The 12725-nt window shown below is 37.2% G+C and overlaps 2 protein-coding genes and 1 long non-coding RNA gene across 4 annotated transcripts; 1 reads left to right on the forward strand and 2 right to left on the reverse strand.

Annotated features, from left to right (window-relative positions):
- Positions 1–2847: 2847 nt before the first annotated feature.
- On the reverse strand, positions 2848–3345 carry LOC143461182 (uncharacterized). Its single transcript, XR_013118015.1, has 3 exons — positions 3291–3345; positions 3109–3201; positions 2848–2928 (listed from the first exon to the last, which is right to left on the reverse strand). It is a non-coding gene; the product is annotated as an uncharacterized LOC143461182 (long non-coding RNA).
- Positions 2882–6607, forward strand: LOC143461180 (uncharacterized). Of its 2 annotated transcripts, XM_076959002.1 has the most exons (10): positions 2882–3022; positions 3631–3685; positions 3808–3923; positions 4283–4378; positions 4463–4644; positions 4732–4833; positions 4929–5035; positions 5161–5286; positions 5458–5544; positions 5633–6607. In XM_076959002.1, the coding sequence occupies exons 3-10, from the start codon at positions 3816–3818 to the stop codon at positions 6520–6522; spliced, it is 1698 nt and encodes a 565-aa protein (XP_076815117.1). In that variant the 5' UTR covers positions 2882–3022; positions 3631–3685; positions 3808–3815; the 3' UTR covers positions 6523–6607. The 2 variants fall into 2 exon arrangements, with proteins under 2 accessions (XP_076815117.1, XP_076815118.1); XM_076959003.1 differs by lacking the exon at positions 3631–3685 and having other exon boundaries at positions 2899–3022.
- A 2161-nt stretch (positions 6608–8768) lies between these two features.
- On the reverse strand, positions 8769–9789 carry LOC143459571 (EGF-like repeat and discoidin I-like domain-containing protein 3). Its single transcript, XM_076956785.1, has 4 exons — positions 9666–9789; positions 9456–9512; positions 9182–9347; positions 8769–9042 (listed from the first exon to the last, which is right to left on the reverse strand). The coding sequence occupies exons 1-4, from the start codon at positions 9787–9789 to the stop codon at positions 8835–8837; spliced, it is 555 nt and encodes a 184-aa protein (XP_076812900.1). The 3' UTR covers positions 8769–8834.
- Positions 9790–12725: the final 2936 nt, after the last annotated feature.

Consider the following 12725-nt stretch of genomic DNA (forward strand, 5'->3'; position numbering starts at 1 on the left):
TTAGCCCGAAGGCAAAAGGCTTTGTGTTATAATAAATAAAATGGGAACTTTATAATTTAATAATTTGTATAGACAGAATCAAGCAACTAACAGCATAGTCACGCAATTTGAGAAATGAGAACTCATCCATCGAAGCAGAAGTAAAACAAGTTATCAACCATCTATCGTCCTCGCTCATATTCGAACAATTACCGCCAGCATATGCGGTCTTTATGGCAGATGAGTTTGTTGTGTAATACTTCACACAAGTAGTGCACAAACGAACTATAATATTTGTCATACTCTTTTCAGGTGTTCAGCATTTACAAACTAGTCACAATTGAGACACAAACAACGAGTCACCTACAAATGCTACGTGACCAAAGTCATGCAGTCCGTTGTCAAAGATAGGTTTCTTAGGTCAGGAGAATGTTTAAACAAAAAGTTAAATTTAGTTATTTAGAGTTTAATTAAAGTTATATTCAGATTAGAGAAAGTGAGATTCTTCTAGCCTAAAACGTTTGGGTTCAACGTTGTTGTTCAATGTTCAAATGTCATTCTTCGTTGACATCTCTTAAGACTCTCACATTTAAATTGTACGACACGAGTTTGCGCCCTGAATAACACAAAGACATCTATGGACTCGATGTCTTTTTGTTGAAACCGAGTTGAAAGGAAATCTTTCATTCCTTGCTAATTTGAAATTACTCGAATTATCAACAAAAATCCGATAGATTGAGCAAGCTTTTTTCACATTCAAGCTTTCTCAGGCTCGATTTCATTCACAATTGTATATCAAGTTTAGATGCACTTATTTTGAACAAAATGTTGTTGAAATCGCTTTTTACGCATACTTGAAATAGAACGAACTTGATTTTTTCTGTTATATATGGAAGCAATTTTATGTACGGTATATGTAACAGATGTATTAAGAAGCTTATTGTTAGATTGTTGCTGACTGTAAATAGCGCCAGTTGTGGCTAATCGCTACCCATAATGCCTCAGCTTGCTTGCCAATGTGCTAACATGCCAGTACGCATGCATTCCAGATTATGCGCCATACACGTGTGCTCACTTTTGACTTTCGTATTAAAATATGCTGTTAAAGGCCTCAAAGCCTGAGTCACTCAAAGCAGAACATTACAGTATATGTCAGACATTCCTGGCTTTGGGCCAGAATGCACAATTGTGATCGATCAATATTTTGGCGGTTGCGTTTTACAAGCCATTCGCTGTTAAGTTTGCGAGGACACCCAGTGTCTCGATACGGATTCAATAAAAATTCAGGGGTCGGCAACTTTTGTGCACAACGGACCGGTTTAAAACGGAAATTTTTTCACGAAATTGCCTTCAAAAAAACACAACTCTGAATACACGCAACCTCTTCGAACCTCAAACTATTGTGGCAGCCGTTACACATTATGATGCAGAAAATACGATCATTATCATGTCCGATAATCCTATAATCGCGGATTTGCAATACATTTTTGGTGACAAAATACGACAACCTTATTGCCCTACAGACATGAAAATGTAATGCACCCCGGTAACGATCTTCTAGTGGACCGCTACCGGGCCGGGGCCCGGTGGTTGCCGAACACTGCAATACATCATGTGATTTGAACTGGAATCTTACATTTACCATATCCTTTATATATGGCATTTTTTATGCTTTTCGTTTTATTTGATACAATTGGTTGTAGTAAATGGCTAAAGAGGTTGGTAATTCAAAAGTTGAACAAAACTTTTCGAGTTGCGTCGTTGCATGGAGATCGGTTGACTGCGACCAGGATTCCACCACATGAAAACGGAAAAAGGCTTTGAATTTTTTGATCATACCTTCCCTGCACTTCGCGACTAGGTTAACAACAAACTATCGTAACGAAAATGATTAAAGGAGATCCATCAATTTAACTTGTGTTAATCAGTCGTGACTGCGCTACCGGAATGGTATCGACCGAAAATATCACCAACAGCCGCAAAATCATTGTAATTTTTAGGAGCGATATTTGGGAGACTTCTGTATGCTGGTGATTCCACTTTCATGGCAGCAATTGTCTTAAATACCTTATAAAATTATACCCTATATACAATTTTTCTTTAACGTTTTCAAAGCTGATCGTCCCAATATCATAATCACATTATTTATATGTTTTGTGTAGACTTGTTTTGAAACTTAACCAAAAGAGCACGTTTTCGCTTAAAACTTAAAAAAAGAAACTGACAATAATTATTTTGTAAATCGTGATGCTAGTCTACGTGAATGTACAACAGTTAGAATACAATTGCTTTACGATATGTGTCTTGGTCTAGTCTAGTCACTACATAAGCTGTTACGCAATTTTTTATGAAGCACGTATCTGAAATCGAAGCTCAAATTTCATTCACAAAACTCAGCTTCATAAGGAGGCGCAAGAAATAACAAACTTTCTATAAGTTATGAAGAAACGTGTTTTTACAACCAAGCTGCAAAGTCAATTGCTGTCGGTTGTCAAATGTTTGGTTTCCATAAAGCAATACATCCCTCCCATTGATGAAAGTTATATGACTATATGCAAATAAATTGTTGTTCTGTGTAATATTTTTTGATTTTGCAATAGGGTGGGGCGCGAGTGTTTTGGCATCGTCAAATGGAGGCGCGTCTAAACGTTTAAGAACCTCTGTTAGCTCTCAGGACTTTGCTACTTTTCCCCGATCATTGATGTTGTGAGCGGATTTCTCGTCTTACCGTCCCATGACAGCTTACTTTTCGCTCCCTACAGTCAAGGATCACTAGTGAACGGTACGAACAACAACAGAAAAAATAACCAGTACATTTGTATAAAAATTTTGACATCTCAAAACGTTTGATGAAAAATTTCATTTTTAACTCATAATTGTTTTTCTATTTAATAACAAACAAATACAATGACTATCGTCTGTCGTCACAAAGCAAAGTTCAGTGTGAAACTAGCAAGAAAAAAAGATGTTATACTCTGGTTATTTCTACTGTCTGTTGGAAGTCAAAAGGAAAACTCTGTGGAAGTTCATTTCGTCCACTAAGGTAAGGCATATATAATAATATTTTAAGGTTATAATGCGTTTGTTCTGATCAATATAGGTGGTATTATCAAATAATTTAATGCATACCTAGTAAGGATACAAACAAGAGATGGAAAAGTTGGTAGTCCTACCGTTCCAGTAGCTATGCATAGCATGGTAGGGTAGTAACTTGCCGTTACACTGTATTATAATAATGGTAACCGTTACAATGCTGTATTCTGATGATAGCCATAGCTGTTACAATCCATGTTAAATTCTAGTTTACTTACTTTCCTTTGCGAATTTTCATTATCAGTATAACCTTAATTGCTAGTCATGTACGCCTAAACCTTGATCTCGTTCATTGGAAAAATTCTTGTCATTAGGGTTTATTTGCGTTGTCTATTGAGTCACACTTGCATCAATAAACGCGAAATAAAACGAAACTTTATGTCGTATGTTGCACATACCAACCAAGATCCGTGATTAACTTCATATGATAATGATTATCATACCATTGTTGTTACAGTATGGTTTTATTATTACTTTAGCAGTTACTGGTATAACATTTACTGCATAACCTGTGGCTTACAAACTAGTTACCGGTCAACGTGTTGATTTCGATTTCAGATTACATTTTCGATAACGGTTTGAAGTTTTATTTGCTGTTACTATTGATAGTCAGGTAAGCATATTCCGTCTTACAGGTGATTATCGTCTTACCGGTGTAGCCTACACTTTTAATAAATTCCGTCCTTGCAATACCTTCACAACAATCAACAAAATACAAACCGTTTTCTATCTCAGGTTTAAATATGGTGACTTGTGGAAGCAAATCTGCTATTTTACCTGTTTCATTGCCAACTGAATCGAAGCCATTTGTTCGGAGGAACGGTTGGCATGCGCCTCGACACCATTATCAGGTAACAGTACTCTGACTTTTCAGATTTTGTTACAAATTTACGGCTAATTTTGCACGGGAAATTTTTTTATAAAAAGCTATACAAAGCGCGTTTAATAAAACTTCTGTTGTACTTGTGTGTAAATTGTAAATTACTGCAAGTACATGTGGCCAAACTTACATAGTAAACTTTTGACGGTAACTACTCGGTAAGTTTTTGGAGGCTCGAAATTCAACGTTTTACATAAAACTGAGTGCGCTCGAGTAGAGTAAGTTAAGCATAACTTGAAATAAAACTGATAGTTTAGCGTACCATTGAATATGAATTTTGTAAGACCGAGATTTTGAAAACCTTGGTACCGGTAACTGGTTTGTTTACAGGTCCTCGCCTGGTTTATCATAATCCTTTTCGCTGGAATATTTTTTGGTATCGAAGTGCCAGCTATGCCTAGTGTCTGGCAATTGCTAGCGTACGCTGTAAGTATAGATATAGTAACCAAACATTTCTGGTAGCTATATTAACAAAACCACAAAGTTTAGTTTAATCGATTTCACCCGCAGATTATTTCACCGCTGTACCTGGCCTTGGTCACAATAATAATCATTGCGACCACAAGTGATCCGGCAGATGACCATGTTATTGGACACATATATCAGCCCTTAAGAATATTTAGGAAATTCGACCGTTCAGCGAGACCACATGTAATCGTGGATCATATTTGCTGGCTGTGCGAAGTGCCCGTGTAAGTGAAACGTTATTGTCTTAGATTGATTTCAATAATTTATACAATTTGTACAACCTTTCTCAACGATCGTGCAACAATTTTTAGTGGAAACAAAAGCAAGCATTGCGGCTCTTGTAACAAGTGTGTTGAAAACTTTGATCACCACTGCCGATGGTTGAATAACTGTGTTGGAGGAAAAAACTATCGGTGAAGTTAATTATGATTAATTTCGGATACTTACGATGCTTTTCTCGTAATATTGGACTGTTTTGCGCCAGTACTAACACCTTTGTTTTTTTTAGTTACTTCATCGGTGTAGTCGTTTGTGCGCTATGCGGCCTTAGTGCGATGGGCGTTTTCTCAAGTTTTGTGTTTGTGAACGCCATCAGCTTCGAACACCTGAATCAGAGTAAGCGTTGAAACAGTTCCATTTTCATTCATGCAACGCATTTAATCTGGATAGTTCATCGGCACATTCACGCACGAATAGAGAAATGTTTTCCAACATTTTCTTACATTTTCCCTTTTCTGTAGATGTTTGGTGGAAAAACTCGGCAGTCCCATGGTTGGTGTTTGAAGTCGTATTAGGAATAAAGCTGGTCTTCATGTTGGTCGGCCTGCTCCTATGGGGACACTTGCTATGTAGTCACATACATCTGTGTAAGTGTTTTAATTAATGAGGTATTTTATTACGTGTAGTAGATGTGACAGTCGCGAACTAAATGATACATTTAGTAGCTACAATTGCAACCAAATAGTACCTCACATCTGAAATAGGCTTTTTTAAAGTTATGCTGTACGTAGTAGATTGCAAGTTGTGTTATATTTTAGACTACATCGGCATGTCCTCATACGAGTACATGATTTGGAAGCGGACGAGGGATGAAACCACATCTGTTCAATCCCTCGAAACATCGGGTACATATTGAATTGAAACTATACAAATATAAGTTGTCTGAGCGTAATTTCACATAAAATCTACCATTTGCAAATGTGTTGATTTCAGGTCCAGATGTCCAGCTGGTGGAGGAGACACAAACTGCTTCTCCACCTCCCAGAAGCCCTTCCATCGCTTCTGGGCGACTGGACACTAGTTCACCTCCGGCAGACCAGGGTGTAGCAGTGGCCTTGAATCAGTTGTCGAATGTGGCAATTACGGAGGCATTGTCTAGCTTTGCTAATTATTTATACGATGAAAATGCCTCCGTTTCTGACTTGGTGGAGGACGCAATATTTGTTGCGGCTTCTGACCTTTTGCCGACAGTAGCTCCGTCGATAAGTTCGCTACATGTCTCGCCATCGGTTGCTGAGCATCCGGTGGAGGTAAAGGGTTCAGATCCTGCATATTTCGGCCCTTTCATTCCAAACGTCAATCTAAGATTGGCAAAGAGTTTCGACGATCTTTCTCGGCAATCTGTGTTGGGAGAGTTCGCTCATTCCTCGTCGCGTTCTAAATCCCTTTCGGATATTGCCTATATGAGTGGCGTTTGTTTGCAACCACTGCAAGCAAGCACCGCTGTATACGTTGACGTTTGGGAGGAAGAACGGACCGAGGTAATGAGTGGTGTGGACACTCCCAACGCACGTCGTCAAGAGAGTGACTCGACGCTTTCGGATATTGCTGGCGGATCCACCAATTCGCCAATGACCGAGGTGACTGGCTACACCCAGGTGAAGGACCTGATCCGTCTTCCAGTCACCAGTCTTAAACCGGCCTCGCCCAACCATGGGACAAATGAATTAAGCCAGCACATACATGGGGATGGTCCCAAATATGTTTCCATTAATATGGAAGACATAGAAACTAAGAAAAGAAAAACGAAATCTATATTTGATCGTTTAAGGATGACACTTCTTAAAAAAAGAGGCAAAGTTCATCCGATCGCGGACGTGTGAAGCAAGTCTATCGCCAAACTTAGTTTATGATTACACTCTACGTTGTTTCATCGTCTTTTGTGATTAAACTTTTTATGCTGAAAAATCATGTGCTGTTTTAAACTATAGCCTATGTAGCTTATAACTAGATGGGCACTGGGAGTAAATCTGATTCCCTTTGAAATGATGAAAGTAAGCGGCTTTTACTACAATTAGTGACTCAGCATATTCGTTAATACCTGCTGTACTATTTGTCCTTGAATACTGCTCATCATCTTTAGGTCTTGCAAGCGGACAATTGTGTTGCATCGGTTCCCAATTGTCAAGCTGGATTAGCATTTGCTTGATATATTTATAAACTTTTTCTTTAAAACAATAAAAAAATTCCTTGACATCACATCAGTTGGTAAATGTTTTGGATGGGTTGCCGAACCCAAACAAGGTCACCCTTTTTATCCCATCATTGCCTGTGTAAGACTGCTTACGTAGGTTACTATTTTTTATGTTTGTCATTATAGTTGACAACACCCAACTATACATGTTGCCGCTAACATACCGGAAAAATTTGTCTGTTCAAATCTTTTTTTTCCAATTTTTTTTTAACCTAACTTTATTGTTATAATATAGTAACATAACCTAATCTTAAAATTTCTTACAGTCTAAATTCCAATTAAAGCCTAATAAAATCAACTTTTTGTAAACCAATTCCCCTTCCGCCTATATTTCACTATGGGCTGCGTGACCTATACTAAATATAGTATACTTTCGGTGAAAAAGCCACTAACAAGCAAAAACGTGATCTAGCTTGCATTTCTCAAATGTTACTTAATCCATAATGGCTAAACTCAAGCTCCAAATTATGATTATGCCTATATCAGGTAAGTACAATAGCATTTCTTGACGTATGACTTTCACACATATTATAGTTACGGTATATACCGTACATAAAGTAGGATTGGTAGAGTTTTCTACTCAATACTCTGAATACTGCAGTGTCTATTGTAAAATACTGCTATTATAAGTTCGCACTTGTTACCTAAGTTCGAATAAACTGATCCGATTCATTGTGCAAACTTAACCGGGATGTTATTTCAGAACAGTTTTCAAAAAGGCGAAACTAGGAGTAGGTCTTCTTTCGAATGATGAAAAAAGCTTTACCAAGCTTGCCGGCCTAAATCGGTTTGAAGTAATTCGAGGACTCTTTCGTCATTCATTCTTTCGCAGTGTGAATAGTAAAGAGATCTATCTATATTCTATTCCAGAAGAATTCCATGCATTGAACACTTGTTAAGTAAAACAAAAAAAGTTATTTCCAGACCTTAGTGACTTTCTTTCCATAGGTAAAACAGTTGTGAAAACGTGTACTTTCTCCATTGCAGTTTCTTGAAAACATGCCATTTTCTGCCCCTTGAGAGGTAGCCTACACATTAATGATGTCAAAACAATAAACGTCCAATTACAAACCTCAAGTGGTATTTTTTGTCTCGGGAAAAATCATACAAGTGCTCACAATCCACCGAAGTACAATAACCAACAGTATCAAGCCAGATACAATAAATTTAATTAATCGATCAAGAATGTGGTGGTCGTTAGTGCGTTACACGTAGTTCATTACCTTTCTATAGTATATGTCTTATATAGTTTACGTTGTTTTTATTGTAAACCATTTCAAAACAAAACTTTTATAAATGACCAAAAGCACATAGCCTACGTCTACAAGGAAGTGAATTCATTGATCATTTGGTATATTTAGCAATGATTCAACGCAACAAAATAAATCAAAATACTAAAATTCTATGAAATTTACTGGGACAAGCGAAATTTTTGATTTTAATAGATAGGCTTTAATAATATGACTTATGGTGATAATATAATTACTAAGTAAATGATATGATGTTTTTCAACTTAAACTTCGTCCATGTCGCAGCGTATAGAACATTTCTAGTTAACTTTATAACGTCATTAGCTATCTGTAGATAGGCTATAGCCTACCAATAAAGCCAAGTAAATTAGAAATTCATTCACAACATAAAATAGGTAAAGGGTGTTAGGAAGAACGCAAAATTTACCATGTGTTTTTGGTTTGCAGAAAAGCATATTTAGGCCTACACTTTTAACCTTATATATGCGGTAGTGTACTCGTATAAGGCAATATACAACGACATTTATTCACAAGTAGGCCTATACGAAGATGCAGTATAGGCAGTATGCAGTAAAGTACAACAGGTCAGAAAACCAAATAACCAAATTATATTTGATGTCGCCACATATGAAATTAATCACAAAACTCTCTTAGCAGAAAAACAACAAACAACATAGCAAATGCCATAGGCCTATAGATTATATACCAAATCACTTCCATTTTGAGTCTGGATCACTTGAAAGTGGTCTGTGTTATTGCCATAAGCCACTTTGTAGCTTGTCACCCAATAAGCTAGGTCAGGTCTTCCGGGAGTTGCAGGTCTTCCTTGGGTCACAACCCCAGTGATCAAAGTCGGTCGTCTTAAATCAACTTGTACCCAATGGGCTGGACTCGCTGTTCTAGAAACGTAATTGCACCAATTACCATCACCTGCGGTCGTGTAGTTTACCAACAACCCTTTTATGTGATTGAACGTGTATTCTCTCTATTGCCACTGTCATGCTCTTAGGTAAGCGGCCAGCAAGAGCACTAGGCTACCTTGGTTCCCAAGCTCCAACATGTGAATTGGGGCAGTTTAAGCATCCTTGTATGGCGTTGTCCAGTCGCGCTAATTTTACGTGATAAGCTGCAGAGTATATGGAGGAGGCTGTCATGTCACTGTCTTGTACTTTTCCGCTTTTCAGTCCAACCGAACAGTATTCAACTTCAAAAATAATTTGGCTGCGATTAAAGAACATGAACTGCAATGTTACTTTATCATAGTCTATACGTCAAATTTCATATTTTAGCGTCGCCAATACCGAACCGATACCTTTGTCGAAATTGCTGAAGAATGTTCTGAATTTTGAAGACAGGCCACTCACACTTACTGCAACAGATAATAATAGATAAAAGGAATTAACCAAATGTTGTCCTGTTTCATCTATTTCATCACCAGCATATTATGGTGTTATTCATAGTTGCTGTAGTAAAGTTTAGTCTACAACGCTCACTAACCGTAGCTGGCAACCTAACGCTTTACCTCTGAGATCGTCAATCTCCTGCTGTAATTTCGCCAGTTTGTTTTCAGGACAAGCGCAATGACCAAGCTCCCCTTTAGCACCTTTTGGTCCAGGAGGGCCTCTTTTACCTTGAGAGGTATCCATTGATACAGAGGGATGCGTTGTCGACGAAGGGACAAACAAATTTCATCATCTTGCGATCTTGCAGGGTAACTCGCAAACCACACCACAGTAACAAGTGCAGCGCAAAACCTGACCATTATTTCAAGCAACTTTTTGGTTTATCTTAGCGCTGAGAAAAACAGTAGGCTATATTATAATATTCCTGCCATTTGATAAATGTTTAGTAGTCTACAATTTCAAATAAAGTCTCAGTTGCTTTGCTGCTTAAACCCACGTGTAGGATTCAAAGTTGTGAGTCGGGCTTGGCTTTTCGGGTCGGGTTCGGATTTAAGTTTGTGAAAAATTCGGGCCCGAATTCTTGCTTATCCTCTCGCAGAAAGCGTTAAAAAGGATGACAGTCGAAGGATATGACATCAAAAGACGACTTTGTTTTATTCAGTAAATCTAACTTTCGGGCTTCACATAAATTTTCGGGTTCAGAATAAAATATAATCCCATTACTATTGGTCTGCTAGGATTGTAATCGGTCATAAATAGAGTTGGAAAGAATAACCAAGTTTTGAAGCAAATCGAAGTAATTTTACCTAGAGTCCTAGATCACATTTCAAAGCATTATCACAAAACAAAATGTTCAATGCATAATGCAATGATAGATATGCTGTTTGTAAATTTCTAGCTACTTCGAGAAACTTCATCAAAGAATCTTATCCAAACATAAATACAGTGAGGCAAATTTACGCAGCGATGCTACTGGTCAACACTAAAATGAGGAAACCTTTTTTGATTTTTTGGAGGGTATCTTTACTTAATTTACCTGTTAAATTATTATCTGAATGTCTTTTTGCATGCTGTTAGAACACTCTAACCTTTGTCGGCCGGAAGGGTTTAGAATTATAACAGAAATAGTTTACAAGAAAAGATTTTTCTTATAGATGCTCTACACTTTCTCAATAATAAGATTAACGAATTACACAAGCAATACTACCGCTCATAAAATTTCTACGGGGTTGCAATCACCATATCTGGCTAAGACAACTCATCTGTTGGTTTAGTTTATTCACTTGACTAACTCTGCTCACTGAAAGAAGTACGAGCATGTGGAGCGTGAAAGTGATGAGAGTTAAAGACAATGGGTGATGCATATAGCTAAAGCTTACATAAGGAGACATGGACAAATAAAACAATGTTTATGTTAAGAAGCAGGCATTTCCAAAAGAACACTTCTTATCACAATAGATGCTGGAAAGCAACCTGGGAACATACTAAAAGGAGTGTTCGCACGAAGTTATTCAGAGCAAGTTTTGAAATATAAATCCACAATTTAAGTCTTTAACAAAAAACAAATTCATAAACTTCAATCAACAACCGAAAAACACTTTTGCAAGAAAGGATAAACTGGTATTAGAAAATACCACCCAGACCGCTGCAAAACACATATACATTGTGCAACATAAAGTTAAACAAAATTCTGACTAAATGGCGTTTTGCAACAACATCTCATGGTAAAGGAAATGTTGAAGGTTTGAGTGCAACCTGTAAGAGACGAATACGAGAAAAATTCAAGCTCACCAAATAAATCTTTCTAGGTCAAACATCAACATAGAATGAATTTCTATAACCTAATATCAACACGGCTCATTTAATGATCAGAAAACAAAATTAGGGACTCGTGGGGGGCGCTAAATACGAACGAACGGTGTAAAGAAAATGGTTCCCGATGCAAACTGGATAGACTGTAGAAAAAATTTTAATAAGGCTTACACATTGTTTCAAGAAAAAAAACATATCTTTAAAATTACAAAACTATGCTCAGTATGCAGATAAAACATGATGTCAGAGATGTGTTGTAGTGCTCAGGAATGATAATTAATTAATCAACAGTGGTCATCAACAAATTTGAGAAACATTCCTAAAATGGTGTTATATGAAAATATAAATTATTAGAGAATAGTAAATATCTCCTCTAAGTGTGAAAAAAAACAAACCTTAATCCAATACATTCGAAAACACACACTACAGTCAGAAAACAAAAGATTTTTGTGACACATCCCGCATGAAATTAGTATTAATCCACAATTATACTATGTGTGCTACTACAGCTATATAACTAAGTACACTACTGCATGTGACAACTGTACTATATGCAGTAGATTGAAAATTGTAATATTTTATAGACTACCCGGCATGTCCTCATACGAATGCGTGATATGAATTCGGATTAGGGATGAAACAACATCTGTTCAATCCATAGGCGCCGAAGTTTACAAAATGTAGGGCGGAAAAGTTAATGGGTTCATATGTTTGGGAATTCCCCGTGTCAAGGATTGTTGTAAAAACACAAAATAAGATAAAATGTACTTCTAATCAACGTTATTTGCGACAACAGCCATGCTACAAGTTTTTGCTTTTTATAAAAATTCTAGACTTGCTGGTTATGCTAACCTAACACTTATAGCTCAATTGTATTTATCGTCCGTGATTTTCTGCACCTGTTCTAGTTTTGCTCTCCCCATTCTCTTTAAACTCTTCGCATGCGTCGTCCCAAGGTTATTTTTGGTCATTATGTTTGTCTGTACAGACGTAACACCAGAGATGGGAAAACACTTCCAACAAAAGCATATCAGTCGAATCCGGTTAATTGCATAGTCAATTTGCCAAGCCTTTTTATGCGATTAAACGAATTATGCGTTTATGCAATAGTGCAAATTCCACTTATTTTCTTACTTGACGTGCGACGCTGGTCACGTGTAAAGACGTCAACACGTAAAACACTAACGTTTATTGTGTATAGCGATCATTCATTCATTCAAGCACGCAAAAGATGAAAACATGCTTTCTTGCATTTGTGTTTTTAAGCGCACAAATGTGGCCATGTCCGCCCCTTCAAACTGTAGTCGTTGGCGAATTGTATGAAGTACATGCAGAACTTCTTTATTTTTTGGTGTTGTCACAACGAT

Source organism: Clavelina lepadiformis, chromosome 5, assembly GCF_947623445.1.
Source record: "Clavelina lepadiformis chromosome 5, kaClaLepa1.1, whole genome shotgun sequence".
Taxonomy (NCBI): Eukaryota; Metazoa; Chordata; class Ascidiacea; order Aplousobranchia; family Clavelinidae; genus Clavelina; species Clavelina lepadiformis.